We start from the raw sequence: 18393 nt of genomic DNA on the forward strand, positions 1-18393 counted from the left end.
TAGTTCTCATACTTTGCTTACTGAAAAGGCTCTGGTGCAGAGCCTTCCTGGACTCCTTTATGGAAAGCACTCATGCAAAGATTTCATTTAACTCTTCTGATCTTTCTCAAACACTTCTTTTTCATCTTGATCATCAGTTGGCCCAGTGAATGTTCTGGCAGGTTTCCAGCTTGTGATGTGTTCAAAAGGATTTGACTGTTACTTTTTATGACTTTAACATGAAGACTTGCCCAGTGATTTTACATTTAACATGGCATAATTATGCTCTGTTAGTATTGTCTCAGCATGATTTTGGGACATCCACAAGCCTTTTGGGAGGCTTGTTTCTTTTCCTTTCTCTTGAGGTCCTTGGCCAGGAGGATTAGGATAGGGCTTTGTTCCTTGCAAGTGTCTCTCTGAACATGGTGCTGCGTTAATCTTTCTACACATCGATGAGCTATTTGCTGGCATCTCCAAATGCCTTTCACATGCTTTGATTTGCTACTTCCTCTGTAGAGTTAAATGTGATTTAAAGAAAAATGAGGAAGTCATTTTTCTAGGCTGGTATGAGATGAAGACATGCCTCAGTTGACTTCCAGAAAATGCCAGGCTCTATGTGACAACATGAGTAAAGTCTTGATTTTTGAGGCATTGTTGGCGTAAGAGGAGAATTGCCTCTGCGTGTGGAATTAGCAGTAATTTTGTTGATGAACCACTGCAAGTGGCAATGAGCCCTGGCAGAATGGATGTATAAAACAATACCTGATGAGCACCTTTTCTGGCTGTCAATACCTTTCTCTGATGAACTTTAAAACAGAGTATTTATTGTCATGTGTACATTTTCATCACTTATTATTGAATGTGGTATTGAAAAAGCTTTTTGGTAAAGGCATAATTATGTATTTTCTAATTAAAACTGTGGTTTGTCTCTTTTGAAATACAAATGCAAATCAAAAGAGAGTATTTGGTATCAGCATTCAGCTAACTGCATAATTAACTGTTAATACCAGCAGATACTTGGGGGGTTTTTTGCTGTTGATGTGCTTAGGATTTTAGGGTTACATAACTTGGTGATTATTAAGTTGGATTTTAGCACAGGTTCTCTGTTAGTGATTGCGAGCTGAAACTCTCCTTTGGCAATCATTATCCGTGGGCTGCTGCCAATTCCTTTGTTGATAGGCATATAACAGGAGGACACTTGGCTGAAACTCTTAAAGCAGCTCTAAATTTCTTAGTTGTCTGGGATGGTATTCTCTAGGATCACCATGAGGATTTTCTTGGGAGAAAGCTAATTTTCAGACTTGACTCCTTTAAGTTCAGTTTAAAATTGCCAAATTGAGTTCAAAAATTGCCAGTTGCTTTGGTGGCTAAAGCCCACAAAATACTAGCTCATGTCTGCAGATCTGTTTTAATATGAAATGATCCTCCTTGTCTGACTGTCAGTGTTCAGCATTGGTAGTCTAAAGTCCAGTCCCTGTTTTGTCCTGGGTTTGGCAGGTTCTCCTGCCAAGGTCATTGTAGTGACCTTGTGACGTGTAGTGCCGGTGCTCCCAGGTACGCACCCCTCAGTCTGCAGCAGCCCTGTCACCTGGGGAGAAGCTTGTGGGATTAAATGATCCTTATCAGAAGGAAGAAAGGTTGCTGGTGGTGCCAAAGACGGGGTATTTATTTCTAATGGCTTACTGACAAGTTGCAGGGAAAATGGACGTGACCCAAATTTCTCTCCAGTAGAAACTGATGACAGAACTGCCATGAATTTCAACGGGCTTGAGTGCCTGCATTTGCCATTGCTGCAAGGTAACAGGTATTTTTGCCTTCCTGGAAGGAAATTACTCTAAAGCTTTGCTTTAAGAGTTGAAGGCAATGTGTTGAAGGGAGTATGTTTTGTCTCTTTCTGCCGTGGCTTGCAGAGTAAGCAGAGATTAGAAAGTGCTGAATAAGACATAAGTACTGAATGAAAAGTCATAATTGTATTTTGCCTGAATTCTGCATGGTTTTTTTGCTTGGATTTTGATCAGTGCAATAACTTAATGATGCTGCTCCAGTACTGCTGACTTTGGTTGCGTTTATAATGGCTTCAAGATGGGAAACAGGTGTCTGTGTACAGTCCATTGTGCAGTGTAATGCACAGTGTGTCCCAATGCTGCTGAACATGCAGCACTGCAGGGACTACCCCTTTGCATGGGAGAATTGGTTCAGTTTTATTCTAGGTGGTGTCTGTTGCCCCTGTTGGAGCTGTTGAAGTGTAATACTCCCTCAAGAAACAGTAAATTGTTATGAAAATAATATGTCTATTTTTTTTTCTTTCCTCAAGAACCTCAAAACTTTTTCCAGTCAAAGAAGCCCTCTCAAGGCAGGTAAGATAATTCAGGCCAAGGGCTTTTCTGATTAGACGGTTCGAGCAGCTGAACAAGGGATGCTGTGATCCCACGTCCCTGCTATTTTTCCCTCTTTATCCACAGCATCTCTGCCTTGCCCTCAAGGTGTCTGGTGATATTTTGCTCCTCTCTCTGCCAAGTTCAAACTGACTTCTTTTGGCATGGGGGAAAGCGTAACTTGTTTTCTGAGGGTTCCAAACAAGTTTTGACCTTCAGGCCTTTGGCAGGTTTTGTTGTTGGGTTGCATTTGTTTGATTGGTTATTTGTTTTGGTTTTGTTACAGTACAATGTGCTTTATGAATTTCCCTGAAATAATTAAAGTGGTGGGCAACCTTCAAATGGATACAGGTTTTAGTCTAGCAAAGGAAAGGCTCTTGGTTATAAAATTGGTTCTTACAGTGGTAAAAAGTGTAAAATCAGAAAACACAAAAAATATCTTTGACATCAGATTTTTGCTACAAATCTTGCTTGGTCTTCTCCTCAGTCTTTTGAGCTGCAGAGGCCAAGGGACTAAGTCAGCTGCGTGTTTGTTCCTTTGAGGTGCTGTGAAAGGGGATGACTTGGCTCATTTTTTCTTGGGATTATCAGCAAGCCACTTAAATCCTGATGAAACTTCAACACACCCACCACAGCTTTCCCTTTCTTTGCTTTCCTGTCTAATTTAGGAAGATGCCTTGTGCTGCAGCTTTGAATAGTATCCATGAGAAAGTAAATAAAACATAGTATCACGTTTGGTTTGGGGCTGAGTTTCGCCTGTCAGTGAATATTTCTTGATGCATGGGTTCCTCTTCTTGGTTATGGTCAGTGGCGTTGCAGTTTCCACCCTCAACACGGAGATTTACGATACTAGACTTTGTGATGACTTCATAAATGATAATTTACTTAGTCATAGCAAGTTGTTTCTATTCAGCATGCCTTTAGTTCCACAGTTTTTGATGTGGCTGTTTGGTTTCCATGGAGGTCACATAAGGGTATTAATGAGATATAAGGCTGTTTTGGTATTTAGGATGCCTTGTCTTAAATAGTTTCCTCAAACCTTCCCTCCTCTTACGGTGTGACTGCTCAACTCCTTACATATCTGTTGTAGTTGAGTGGCTCATCCCTTGGTGATGTGAATCATCAGTTCCATACCAGCCAGGTGCTCAAGCCATTTGTCTCGTCACTCATGCACAGAGCAGGGGAGCAGGAGGAGCTGGGTTGGTCTGCCACTTTTTCATCCATGTATTCAGTTCTCAGTGATTACATCTTGAGAATGAAACAGGGTGAGGCATTGGGCTGGTACCACAGAGCTGGTCTCCATGCAGCCTGCCCATGAAAGGAGGATTGGAGATCTGGAGTCAATTTGATGGCAGAAATGAGAGAGGTGAGGATGTAAAGTTCACATGGGGTGAGGGGAAGATCCCAGATCAAGTGGGGAGAAAGAAAAGACCAGGGAAAGTACGAGGGAGTCTCTCAACTAGGAACGTGTCTGGTGCAGTTCATGGAGAGAAACTCAACAGCAGGAACAAAACCTCTCTTCCCACCAAGGTGGAGGTGCCTTGGAAGGCTTTGCCAGCAGAAGTGCCCACCTTGTCTCCTCCTGAGGGAAAGGGGGAAAATGCAGCAGCAGTGGGGATGTGATGAGCAAATCAGTGACCAGTTAATACAAGGTTCCCATGGTCAGAGAGGCTGTGCAGGAGCAGGTGGGAATTGGGCAGAGCAGTAACTGGGGGGATTGGGCTGGTGGCAGCTGCTCTGCCCATCCACAGGGCTGCAGGAAAGGTCAGACAGAATGTGAGCCAGGCATTAAATTAAGCCTGTAAGGAGACACTTGGGGAACTTAAGATGGATTAACTTAAGGTGTAAAGTTTAAAGCGTATTATTATGAAGGAGGATTAAGCTAAACTGAGCTAATGACACCACTTTTGAATGCGTATCCACGTAGCGGATTCAGAGCTTTGGCTCCATGCCTTTTATTACTTAAATGTACTTACCTTCTTAAATGTCCCCATAAAGATACATACCCTTATATTCCAGGTCTTCATATTCTCCGTTTTCGATGTTGAGAAGTTTAGATGTTGTGTCAGAGGCAGGACTGGGTTTGGTTAGTTGGGTTTTGCCTTTTTGTTTTTCCCTCCTCTTTTTTTTTTTTTTAAAAAAAAAAAAGGTAATGGGGAAGACAACATAGAAGATTGTTTTAATTTTTCCCTGTGATGGTAATGGCATTTGCGATGACTTGATGATATTTATTCTTAGATGATGCATTTGGGAAGGAAGATATAACTTTGTTCGTGTTACGTTGACATCCCTTAATTTCTCTGGGCTGCTTCTCTTTTAACATATTCTATTGCTTTATTTTTGTTGTTGCTCTCATGGTATTGGGGTATCTGTGATGTCAGCATCTGAATTTTTCAAAAGCTCTGTACCCTCTTATTTTACACAGTGTGGGTTAAAAATCAAATGCAAAGTTGAGTACTGTGAACTCCCACAAAATGCTTATTTTGCCCTAAACAGAGTCATGAATTAACTAACGTAATTTATAGTTAGTAATAATTTGTAAATAAGTAATAAATCAACTGAATTGATTTTTCAAGAGGGAAACTGATTTGAAATTACAAGTTTTCTGTACATTAAACAAACCACAAAGTAACTTGTTCTGTGTATAATTTTATCTCACTACTAACAATGCCATCAGGTTTTCCTTGAGGGTAACCTAGAGATCAATATTTGTAAGTAGATGAAAGATTGAATATTTTAAAGGTAGACAGAAAAATAACTAGCCAAAAAAACCCTATTACTGAAATTCTTCTGTCTAGGCAGTCATATAAAAGCAAAACAAGTGCAAATAAAAACATAAGGTAGAAAAAGTAAAATGTCAAAAAAGTGCAATGCAGTATAAAAAAAGGTTTTGAGTCAGAATACTTTTATGTTGGCTCTCACAGAGACTGTTTAGCCACACTGTTTAGTAAAAGCATGAGAAATCAGAGACAAAGCATCAGAATGTTTCATTTTATTTGCTGTGTGGTTTGTGGTATCTGATGAAAGGTCTGGCGCTTCTCCTCTCTGTGGAGGTCAAACACAGATAGGGATGGTGGCAGCAGCTTTGTGTTCTGAGGCTGGAGAAACTAACCCTGGTGTCCTGCAAAAGTAAGGATGGATGTAATAGACTGTTCTTATTTTGAATCCTTCTGTCTTTGGCAGCCTGAGATATACCTTAAAATTTATTTTTTAAAATACAAGCATTCATTATTAATCATTTGCCTTTCAGTATGTATCCCTCTTAACCTCCTGGGAGAGGTCAGTTAAAAGCCACTTTTACCTGTGTCCTAGATCTGGATTTAGTCAGTCTAAGAAGAGGGAGGGAAGGAGGAGGAGCGGGAGGGAGATCACTCTCTGGGGTTTTTCAGGGCCCTTTTCCCCAGCTGTCTTTGGGGTCAGCTCAGAGGTGGCTGCAACCATTTGGTCTCTGGGCAATAACAGCCTGTCAGGCAGGAGGACCTGGGGCTGGTTTAGGGGAATGTCCCCAGTGGGGTTGGGCTGTCATGCAGTGGCCAAATGAGAAGGAGCCCCCATCCCTGGTGCCCTGGCCCTCCCATCCTAAGGGCACATCCACACACCATGAGAGATCCAGGTGCTGCTGTGCCCACAACCCTTGGCAGACCTGGGGCTGGAGCAGGCCCCTGGGCACAGCAGCTTCAGAAATGCCCATGTTATGTGTATCTGGTGTCTTTTAATTTTGCAAATCCTTTTCTGTTCCATCCAGTGCCAGTTACTCTGGGTCACTCTGTTTATATGACACCACAGGCACTGAGACTCTCTGGGCTTGTGTGCATCCAGTCTCTCAAACAGAGCACCAAGTGGCATTTCGGCCAGCATCCAAAGCATTCAAAGACTATTTTCTATTCATTTTCTTCCGTGCAGTCCATGATGCATGATAAAAGCAAGTACATATGGCATTACAGCTACTATATTAAATTAAAAAAAAAAAGCTGGAAGTTCTTAGTCTCAAGAAAAAGGGTGGAGCAGGGTAAAAGTGCAGAACCCATATAACAATGGGGAGTCCACTTTATTAGTATTAAGGAGGAAAATAAAATCTGCTCTGGCAGTAGTGAAATGAAACACCAGGAAGATTATGTCAGTCTTTGTTTGCACACAGTATGATTCTTCTCTTTCACGAGCCAATTTGTATATTTGAAAAGGCAGTTGCTTGGTTAAAATAATGAGCTGAACTTCATCCAATTCCATCCAATTCCCCAATTATGTGAAAAAAATGTTAGAATATAGACAATTGGTTTTGAGAAATTAAAAAAAAAAAAGTGGTGGTCAATGAACAATTATAGCACCTCATCTAAGTACCCAGACAGATAGATAGATAGATAGATAGATTGATATGTATGTATCACAGTTTCAGTTTAGATGGGCAATTCTCATTGACTGGTTGCTGTAGTTGTTGTGGATTGGGGTGGCAGCTTTAGAATTTTAGCAAAAATTCTAACTAATTCTGCCCGAAACTTTGGCAGGATAGGTTAGCCTAGGATTATGTCAGAGAAGAGAGATGAAGTCTGAAGCTAAATTTATGAAAATAAATTTAAAGAAAAAAAAAGTTACCTGGATACAAGTTATGTATCCTAATTATTTTGTGATTTAACAGGCAAAAGTCTGTGTTAATAAACGATTTTCTTGTCTTACATACTCCTTTATTCCATATTATTTTAGATTATTATTTTGGAAAAAAATACCCATTAGTTTTGAATATTTCAGTTTGTTCAGTTTGAACAAGATATGTCAACTGATGGGAGAGTGTATCATTTAGAACATGTATGCACTGGGTGTAGGTTCCTCTGTTGCACCACTTCTGACCTCTTCAGCAGGCATGTTTCCATCAGCCAGAGCAGAGCTGCACAAGCACTGACAATTCAAATGCATTTTAAAACATTTTTGCCTGTTCATTGACATCAACAGTGTATAAAACTCAAATTACATGTGTTGCTGTTCCTTTTAGGGGAGTGGGTGTTAATGTTGCCTTTGGTCTGCTGGGTAGTGAAGTGAACTCCTACAGCATTGCACATGGTGTAGGAGCAAGGTGATGCCCAGGTCTCCCAAACTTCACAGGCACTGGGGGCACAGGGACCAGGCAGCCCTCTGGGGATGGCAGGGCTCCAGCTTCTACTCCGTGTTCCTCAACTCCTTTACGGTGTCTCCTCCTGACCTCTGTGTGATCAGCTCTTGGTTTCTAGGTCACACCTCACTTTCCTCGTGCGTGGCCTCCCCCACGCGTGTTGTGCTCTCCCGTATTTATCCTCTGGGTTTTGTTTCTCTTTCTTTGCAGGGAGCGGATGCGCCAGTCTGCGATGTTTGAACTGTGCCAAGGGATGCACCAGATCAGTCTGCAGTTTGTCCGCTTGCAGCTCAGCTTTGAGGAGTACACTATAATGAAAGTTTTGCTGCTGTTGAGCACAGGTAAGTTGGATTCGTGATTACATGGGAATACTTGAAAGTATTCCAGTTCACAGAGATGCAGTGATTTTAACTTATGTGATAAAAGAGCCGAACTGTTTCCAGCTGAGCCGCAGGAATAAGCCTAGGTTTATGTCTTGGGGTTTATCTGCAGTTAGCACGGGAAGTGTCTTTGCAATTTGAATGTGTCACACACGTTGGAGGGACAGGAGTGGACAGGCACGGGACTTTGGCCCTCTGCTCCTTAGGGGAACCACATGAGTAGACCAGACATGCCAAGAAAGTGCTACAGCTGTGGGGACTGAGGCAAAATCCCTGCTCAACATTCAAAGCCACCAAAGTTTAGCTGACTTTGCATTACCTTCAAGATCGAAAGATGTACATTGCCAGTTCGGCAGAGCAGGTGATTTTGTAATGCCAAGTGATTTTAGAATGGTAAGCTCTTCTACAGGCTTCTGAAAGTTTAACAAATGACAGTACCTGCTTTATTTTTTTCTTGAGCGTCCTGCTTGGAATTTTAAGGTACAAAATTACATCTTGGTGTTTGTTACAGCACCATGTAGTAATTAGCATGTCTCTTGGTCTTATCTTACCGAAAATATTGAAAAACTCCTGTCCCAGTACAATTGTACAAATATACAGGCAGTTAGTACATTACTTTTCCATCAGTCTTGATGAAAAAGCCAGTTACTTATAAACAAACTTTTCTCTGTAGAACCATGTTCCTTTTTGTGGGATCCACTTGGTGACATCATGATGAGCTAACACATCAGTTTGATGGGCAGACGTTCGTGATGTCACTTCAGTGAACTCACCAGGGAAGAATTCCCCTGACAGTAGGAGGCTGGAGGAGAGGAGGAGCAGCAGGAGATAAAGGGGCCACTGCGCTTATTCTGACCTTCATTCACAAGCTGTCAGCAGCGGGACACGGGGGCCAGGGGCTGCCAGGGCTCACGTTGCACAGAGCACCTCCCTGTTTGGTGGTGAGTGGAGCTCTCTGAGATCCCGCTGCCTTCTCCCATCACCTGCTGCCAGAGATGAGGGAAGAAGCAAATGGCAAGCGGGAGGCATGAGTTGTGCAGCACTGGCCAGTGCCCATCGCTGAAACCACTAGAAACCAGAGCAGACGGGTGCAGTGGCAGATTTAGGCACCCAGGAGCCTCCCAAGTCCCCATCCATGGCATAGGCATGTTGGCTGCAGGAATAATTTGGTGCCTACAAAGGGATTTGCAGCATCCAGCAAAACTGAGTAGCTTTGGGTGAGGTGCTGGGACGGGCACTTTCTCCCTCCCCACAGTGCCTTTTGCCCATCCCATCGAGCTGGTAGCTCTGTGGTTAAAGTACCTGCCCTTGAGGGAGGTCGTGAAGCCGCAGTTCCTGTCCATGCTGGAGGGAATTTCCATCAGCTAACAGAAACCTCTTGGAGCTGTAAGTTTTTTGGGCCCAGCTGTCTCCCTCCCTCCTTCTGATTGAAGCTGTTCCAGCTCGCTGGGATGGGGAGAGACACTGCTGGTTGGGGAGCACTTTCTGTCCTGGCCCACAGAACCTGACCTCCGGGTCCCACTCCACCAAGGGGTGGAGGAGATGGTCTGCCAGTGAAACAGGAACAGTGGGGAGTTGATACACTCCAGGGTTGTTGCCCTGAGGGGTAAGTGGGCTTTTTTAAAGATTGCCACTCGGGGTCTTTTCAGAAGCAACTAGCAGTGCTTAACGTGGATGTGCTCAGGGGGGTTGGCTCCCAAAACGTTCCTGAGAGAGTGTCTGGATTGGAGATCTGCCTCTGCAACTTTTTAATCAACCCTAAAGGGGGAGAATCTTTAGAAAAAGAACCTGAAGGCATTCTAAAAATGTAGCAAAGTGTCTTTAAGCTAGGTATTTATTATTCTACCCTCCTGAGAGTATAAACTAATGAGTTATTGCAAGAATCTGTTAGGCGAGATCAACCTGGCCAATTAACATCAGTGAGCTGGGTCCCTTTGAAACATACACCACGGTCACTAGAAAACCTGCTAAAAATAGTTTGTTTTGAGAGAATCAGGATATTTATGAGAGAGAGAGAGAAGAATGAAATGGAAATGAAGACAGTAACAAAACCCAGAAAGTGTCATGTGAAGGGCAGCAAACCTGTTTTTGAACGATTGCACCTTTGTACAGTCTTATGACAGAAAACACCAGGTTTGTTTTCATTTAATTTTTTTTGTTGAATCATGTGATGAGCAGAGTACAGGTTATTCTGAAACTTTCATGGCGACCACATCAAGGAAGTTTCACTCCATTTACATGTGGAAGAAACCACACATTACAACTCAATTGTTTTCTTGCTTTCCACAGACCATAGATTTTGGGAGCTTGCCAACAGCATCGCTGCATTTAATAAGTAAAATCAGAAACACTGGGCAAATCTCCAGAATTTCATGTTTTGCTTGAGTTCTCTTTATTTGTGGTCTTTCTTTCTTTCTTAATAATCTGGCTGGGGTGATGGTATAATAATTTTCAGACAGAACAGTAAAATACATAGTAGTAGACAAAGAAAGAGTGGTTCTGACAGTCTTTAAGCAGCATGTAGGAATACAGGCCTGTAAATATTAAAGGAACTGTAAAGCCCATGTTGACGTTTTCAAAGTTTATTTGGACCTACCATAATTCCCACTGTTCATTCTGAAAAGCATTTTAAGGGCCTGTTGGCTTTAGTCATCTTGATGGGTGCCTCTGTATTCATCCAACTTGAACTGAATGTATAGATTTGTTCCAGACAGTTTCTTTTATCTGTCAGCTGTTTGCATCTATAATTTAAAAATTAAATATTTTGTTCATTTAATATGAATATACAGTGTTTATATTGTTATTATATAATATAAATATATAATATTTACCCAGAAGTAGTCAGAATGGTGTATTATCTCCTAGGCTTTTTCTAAAGATTCTTCCTTGTGCCCCCTTCCAGCACTTGATGGTCTCAAGTCCTTGCTGTTCTTATGGTGGTACAGCTCCTCCTTGTTTTGCATTGCTAAATTGCTCTGGGAGATATTGATGCTTTTTCTTAAAGCTTCAGCTCTGGAGCTGTTTGGGTGGTTGTTACATGCTTATAATGTGGTTTCAGTGGGATAGAGGGCAGTTAACGGGATCGCAAAGAGAAGGGAATGGATGAACAAGATGATTTCTGTCAAGATGTTAAGTCAGGATAAGCTAAATTGGAAGATCACCTTTTTTTTTCTTTGCTTTTTTCATAGATAACTTCCCATTTAGCTTATTTTGACATGAGTTTTCTGGCTTGCTTAGGAAGTAAACTCATTCCTGTTACAGTGTAGTATTATATCTTCTTTCAGTGGACTACCATTGGGAAATACAGAGAAAAAAACATCCCATGGTCAAGCAGTGTTCAACCAATTCAGATACTAAACACCAGAACATATTGAGTAATGTTATAAATAACCTCTTTGGGATTTTCATAAGGATCTGATCCTAATAAGCCATTTCTATTTGGGGCAGAACCTGCTGGAGTGCAACAGTATTTGCAGCCTGCTTTTGTAATTAGCCTTGCTGACATCAGTCACAGTAAAAAGTATCAGAAAACTGTACTTTTAGCCCTTCTGTGAAATGATGATTCCCTGATCCTGATTCCATCTCCCTCTGGCAGATGGAAACTTCATTAGGACACTACAAATGCTTGCAACTGTATGTTGTGGTCAAACACTGGGTCAGGATGCCTGTTTGGAAAACAGTCTTCTGTTCTGTGCAGAATAATGACTCTGTTTGTTCTAGGTGGTACACAGATGCTTGCTAACATTCAAAGAAATTTTAGATCTTACTTGATGGCTTAAAAATGTGTCACTTGGTCTAGCGTTTCTGCAGATAACAGCTGTAGTTCTGTACTTTCTCCTCCTCTGCCAAGTGTGGGGAATCATTCAAGAATGATAAATCACGTCTTCAACTTTTAAAAAAAATATCCTTGATCCATCTGCCTTTTTTATGTGGTTGGATTGTATTAAAAACAGTTCAGACATGAGGTTAGCATGTGTCATATTTCTGAGATATTATCTTGTCCTCTGCCACAGCTTCTGCAATCACACATCTGGAGAGGATGCCTGAATCGCTTGAAAATCTGTATGATGTTGTTGCTCCCTTACCAGTGTCTATAAAATTATGGACTTTGCTTAAAGATTTAATTCCTTCATCCATTAACTTGTGTAACTGTTTAAGTATGCACATCAAAAGAATAAGCAATGCAGTTAATATTAATTTAAGACTGTCTTTTCAATGACAGTTCCCAAGGATGGTCTCAAAAGCCAAGCTGCATTTGAAGAAATGAGGGCAAATTACATTAAAGAACTAAAGAAGATGGTAACTAAATGTCCAAGTAACTCTGGGCAAAGCTGGCAGAGATTCTACCAACTGACTAAACTTCTTGACTCCATGCATGATGTAAGTATAACTCCTCAGGGAGTGCAGAAAAGTTAAGCAAAAAATCTCTCCATTAAGGTAAACCAGTAGTCTTTGACTGTGTTAACTGATAAGGAAGAAAAAAGTGAAATTCTTTTTAAAGGAACATCTGAGAGAAGTTGTTAGATGAATTTAAGGACAAGTGCCAAGTAAAATAAGAAGATATAAGTCATTAAGGGCTGGGTCCTGACGCCTTCTCCTCAGTTAAATGGTGGTGTGTTCCTCCAATGATTCACATAAGGTCAGAGCTGTTGGTGGGGCCACAGGCTGTGCAGCAGGAGAGGTGACGTGAGCTGTGATCCTCTTGGACACAGCGCGAGTGCGCCACGTGGAGTATCCGTGAGTCGCTTCCCAGAGAAAGGTGCCGGATTAGTGTCACGCATCTCACATGCCTGATGTGCTAACAAATGTTAATTTAATTTGGTCATCTTTTACAGCTGGGATTGTAATAAGGATGACTTTAAAAGGTGTATTAAGATCTTGAAGCCATCTTGGGTATTTGAAGCTTTATTTAAGTTTTTCAAGTACAAGATTCCTTGTTAGGTTATTTCTACTCTGCTCTGCCTCATTCCAGTGCGAGGTGCTTGTTTTACATGTGCCAGGTGTGAGATGTGGTGAATGACATGGGAAACAAAAGCTTTAGTCTCAAAGCACCCCAGCTGTTGATGCCTCCTCCCAGAGTGACTCTGAGGGGCTGTGGCAGATGCATGGAACCAGCTCGTGATTTCAGAAGGGATATTCATAATGTTGAGCTGTTTAGTAGGGAGCAACCTGGTTCTAGCCAGGTAAGGGCAAAGATTTACCTTTCCAGGTGCTTTGAGCAGCAGCAGGACTCTGTGCAGTCCCCATAGAGGACCCAGGTGCTATGGTCTCCCCAGGCTGAGGGGTTTTCCCAGTGCCCCCTGAGAGTGCCCTGGGGACCAGCCCATTGCCTGGGCCAGCAGGGCTGGCACCCATCCTCTCTGAAGCTGTGCCACCGTGCAGCAAGTGACAGGAGACTCCTGGGGCCAGTGAATGTGACCTTTAGTTGTGTTTGGGTGCATGAGAGGAGGGCTCCTGTGAGCAGAGGCTGAAGCCCTGCAAGCATGGTGATCACCTCCTAGTAAAAAATGGTAAACTGCAGCAAAAGGGAAGACTGTCCCACTCCACCCTGGGTGGGCGGGGAAGGAACTTTTCTGCATGAAAAACCTACTGCACAAATAACCTACTGCTTATAAATGTATTTCTTTGTACTTGACTTAAATTTCATTTTGTAGAGACGGTACAGTACAGTGCACTTCAGGTCAATGCAGTTTTAGAGCCTGAGGTCTGTTTACAGAATGTACATATGGAATTATTTTTCAAATATTGTTCTGTTGTTCATTAAAACATTGCAAATCTTAGTGGGAGGCAGGGAGAGTATTATTAGTACTGCAGTAATAGCTCATTCTTCAGAGATCAGGTTTCACTTGCTCGGTGCCAGCAAAGGAAGTTGTAGTGTTTTAGTGGAAAGAAAAGGGGTCAGTGATAAAATCGTTTGCAAGAATTCACATCTGAACCTGGAGGCAGCATAACAAACCCCTGCATTTATGAAGTTTTCTAATCCTCTTCAGGATAGGCAGTGTCTGTAATTCGTTATTGCAATGGGTGTGTTTGTGAGGTTAAGGTGACTGGATGACAGGCTTGTGCTTACTGAGAATGCTACCGTGTCCTACAGACATTTTCCAAAACACAGCATTAACCATTGGGAGCTGAACTAACCAGAGGAAGCAGACTGCTCCTGCATTTTATTTAATTTTTAATTAAGCTATTTTTACATTACTTTTGTTTTAATAGAGCACTTTGTTTCAAAGGACTTTTTAAAGAAAGTCCCATTGTCAGCATTCTCCGTTAAAAAGGCTGGTTGTCTGCACAACAGTGCTTCCTTTCAGAGACGATGCTGGAGACTTGTTCAACAAAGGCACTTGTTTATTTTTTCTCTTTAAAACTGATTTTTGGCTTTTTTTGGTTTTGAAATCCATCAGAATAAATTTAGAGTAGCAATAATATTAATGAGAAGTGAGAATTATTATTCTCTCCCCACTGCCTGTTAGTGCAGAATTTCTCCGTTCAATTGATGTAAATGCAAATGCTTCTCGGTTCCTTTGTACAGGAGGAGTGTGTTTTCAGCTGTCACCTATGTATTTTTAACTTACTCCATTATAATTTTAGAGGATCAGTATATATTTGGTGCTGAGCAATCTAGCTGGAGCTGAGGGTCCCATGTTTACATGCTGCTGTGGCCACAGCATTGGCATTTGCAGGGCAAGCCTGAAGGGACTGACTGGTGCAGAATTCATGCATGCTCAACCCTCCTGCTGCATCCAGCTTTTCCATCAGAGCAGAGCAGCTTCTCATCACTCGTGTAATTCTCTTTACCTGAGTGTAGCGACAAACAATAAAAAAACCTTCTCCTTTGCACCTTCACACTTGCTTTCATCGACCTCATTTTTGAGTAGTCTTTCTGAGGACTATGTGAAACAAAGTGCATGGAAATAACAGTATGCTTGGCTTATATAATATGAGGAAGAAAAAGAAACCCAAACAAGATGGTTTTATTTTACATTGCTCAGTATACTAAATCACTCATCCACGCAGTGAACATATGTGCAGGTAGAAAAGTGCCGAGCTGAGGAAAAACAGACATTTTCAAGAAGGCCAGGTCTAGGCACTTAAGTATTTTAAAACATCAGCAACTTTATTTAATGATCCATAAAGCCTCAAGGCACCAAAAGTGCAACCGAAATATAAGAGATCGAAACCCATCCCGAGCAGACAAGATGAACAGGGTTTAGCGCACGTGTGTGTGCACACCTGTGCTCGCCCCTAGGAGCCCTGGCATCTGTGTCACTGCTGCCCTGCCCCAAAATGCTCTTTATTTGCACGATGCAGTGTGGAAGCAGTGGTTGCTGATACAGCAGGCACAGGCTGACAGCGTCTGTCCAGTTGCACAGTGTGCCCTTCCTCTCCCTCGGCGCGAGGTGACAGAGAGGAGGAGGGTGTTGCTGTTTACTTGCTATTGTGCTGTGGCTCAGCGTTGATTGTGTGGTTGGACCCCAGCATGAGTAGCTTCTGGGAGCACTGAGGGCAGCAAGGCAATCAACATACCATCCCTGGAAGTGTTCAGAAAACACGCAGATGTGGCACTGACGGACATGGTTTAGTGGTGGAGCTGGCAGTGCTGGGTTAGCGGTTGGACTTGATGATCTTTGAGGTCTCTCCCAACCTTAATGATTTAGTGATGCCGTGTTTCCTTCTTGTAGTGATTGTATTTCTTACCACTGTGGCTGGCTCACGTGCATCATTTCCCAAAGCAGCCTTATGTGTTAAAGAACCGCAGTGTAGCAAGGACAACCCACCTCTCTACCCAGAACATAAAGGTTTCGGTCTTGTGCCCATGAATGGCCATGGGCATTTTGGGGAGAGATGCATATGCAGCACTTGGATGTAGGTGAACTGCCTTATGGGATCAGACAAACGGCATGCAGGAACATTAGAAACAGATGTACTGCACATGGTATCAGAAACTTCATTTGGATCCTCCTCAGCATCTCCTGTTAGCTTTGGCAGGGAGGGTTGTATCTTGCATGGCAAGCCTCATTTCATATAGAGACCATAGTGTATGGTTAGGCAGTTTGCAGAACAAAAGCTGAATTTGGTTTCAATCTGGCTGATACTAAACAGACTTTGAGTGAAGAGGGCTTTTGTTTCGATGCCATGACATTAAACCCTAATGTGAACCTTCCCCTTGTCTTGGCAAGGCAGCACCCTGCGCTGTCATTCGCTTGTTGACATTTTCTGCCAAACAAAAATAAATTCTTTAAGGCTCATGCTGCTGAATAATTAATTTTTTATGGTTCCTGAAGGGAATACTTTATAGCTGAGGTAGATCTTTCCATAGGCTGAGAGCGCCAGGATTTCACTCCCTGAAAAAGCTGACAGTGGGAAGAAGGGCATGGATCCTCGAGGGGCAGGTTTGCAAGGCATGCTGTGCTGGATGCAAATGTGCCTCTGCAGGTGCCTAATCCTGCAGATAGGAAGCTGCAGATGAGCCCCTCGGCTGTCACCAGCACCTTTGGGTGCACTTACTTCTGCTACTGATTTGCTGAAGTTGTGTCCCACAGATGATGAGCTGTTTGGAACCTTGTTTTAGTCTCAGTGCCTGAATTCTCAGGGTGAGCATTTTCTCTGTTTATTCAGAGGACAGATCCAGTCCCTACTCCCAGTGTGGCTCCTAGCAGAGCAGCAGCAATGTAGGAGTGTGCGAGGTGTGTATTGCAGCAGCTAATGTGCATCTGTTAAGTAAGAAATTGATTCCCAGCTCCCTAATGTAGACAGAAGCTACTCTGAGAGGCTTCTTGCTCTGTTTGTGATGGTTGGATCTTTTTTCCTTCATGTTAATAGGTGTTTGTTGGAGAAGGGCAGAACCCTGCTACTGTTGATAGAAGAGCAAGGGAGACTTGGTTCAAAATGTGCCTCGGCCAAGGGCTGAGGATGCTTCACTGGTGTGTGATGCTCTGGGTTTGCAAGCATCCTCTAGGCATACAAAATGAGTTTAACTCAGGTTCCCTCATGTCATGTCCAGGTGTCAAGTGCTATGGTTTCAGTGTGCAAGTGTGTATGAAGAGAACTCGAAGACATGAGTGCAGTTCCTCAATCAGAGGAACTGTCCAGGCAGAACTAGTGTTCACACTTCCTCTGGTCAGATACTGTTAGTCCCTAATCCATATGCATTTTATCCACCTTTTACTCCTTGCTAGCATGAGGTAAATACACCGGATAGGTGTGATCAGACTTCACCCCTTGGTCTTACCTTGTGTTCCCTGTATTTGTGGAAAGTTTTACTCTTGGGTTAAAGATTTCATAGGCACCTAGGAATTGGCCACTGTGGGCAACAAAGGACATAGTTACTTCTGAGAATCAGCCTGGGAGCCATCCCAGGGGGGAATAACTTTATTCATGAGTCGTCAGAGTAATAATTAATTTACATCATGGGATTTTCATAGGACTAGGAGCAAAAAGGAACATAGTGGTAAGGGAATAATCAAGACCTGGTTGGCAGTGTTTTTCCTTAACCTGGTTGTTAAATCAGGAGCTTTGTATCCACTGCACAGAGGGGAAATAGCAGGAAGTGACAATAGTCCCAAACTCACCAAGGTCTCTTTGCTGGGTGAGCAAAGAGCTGGGTGGGCAGAGACCCATTCGTGAAAGGGACAAAAAAAGGTTTTAAAGTGGTTTTTTTAAATATATATATAAAGGAGAACACTGAGGTTTCTTACAGTAATAGCTGTAGCTAATAATAGGAAGAAATTACTCAGCATTGTGTTGTTACCCTAGTGCTGTCTTAATTGCAGTCTCAGTAGGCTTAATCACAAAGATGCTCCTGATAGAGAAGTGACTGTGGGCTTTCATACCTCACTTAGAGATTCTGAGAGAATTTGAAGTCGGAAAACTAAGCACAGAAATGTGCACCCTTGCAAATCCAACAGTTCTAACCATTTCTGGAAATGCAGAGGCATGGTGAGATTTCCAAACTAAAATAACTTCTTTTTGCTCTAAAAATTCTGCAAGTTCTCAAAGGTCACTGCAACTGTATTAACTTCAGGGACTTCATTAAAGGATTCATTTTTTTTAATTATGGAGAACAGTATGGGTGAGAAAGTCCATTTTATGGAAACCCCACCCTAATAACAGAAAATTACGTTTGATTAATACTCCTATTTCTCAGAGGTGCTTAATACAGCATACAAATGCAAAGATTGATTAAGTAAAAATCTCAGAATTACTAAGACTGCTGTAGCCTTGAAAATGTTTAAGTGCAGCACACTCTCTGCAGGGTAGTGATGAGAGAAAGCTTCATAATTAATCACTGAAGTGGTGAAGGGTTACAGTGAGCAGCTGATCTGCTTGCTGGCAGAAGAGCTGTCATGTCTTGCAGCAGTCTGGGTGACATGGATGCGATTATTCTGACCTGTGTTTCTCCATCCCCCCAACCCAGCTCATGCTAACTTATTTAGTGGTATTTTCCCACCCAGAGAGGCTGCAGTCTCCATTCTGGGAGCCCAGCACTGCCCACCAGGGGCAGGCAGTACCTGAGCTCTCCTCCCCTGCACTGCCCTGATTCTACCATGTGTAGAGGGAG

The 18393-nt window shown here is 42.5% G+C and overlaps 1 protein-coding gene across 3 annotated transcripts in view; it reads left to right on the forward strand.

The window, feature by feature from the left end:
* Positions 1-18393, forward strand: part of NR3C2 (nuclear receptor subfamily 3 group C member 2) — a 208653-nt gene that overhangs the window by 183417 nt on the left and 6843 nt on the right. For 2 of the 3 annotated variants that reach the window (XM_017820117.1, XM_017820116.1), the window contains 2 exons: positions 7666-7796; positions 12058-12215. In XM_017820117.1, the coding sequence (XP_017675606.1) occupies positions 7666-7796; positions 12058-12215 (289 nt within the window). The remainder of the gene's footprint in view (positions 1-7665; positions 7797-12057; positions 12216-18393) is intronic. The other variant, XM_017820118.1, reaches the window with a different exon arrangement.

This window comes from Lepidothrix coronata, unplaced genomic scaffold (assembly GCF_001604755.1).
Source record: "Lepidothrix coronata isolate B3197 unplaced genomic scaffold, Lepidothrix_coronata-1.0 Scaffold79, whole genome shotgun sequence".
In the NCBI taxonomy this organism is placed as follows: domain Eukaryota; kingdom Metazoa; phylum Chordata; class Aves; order Passeriformes; family Pipridae; genus Lepidothrix; species Lepidothrix coronata.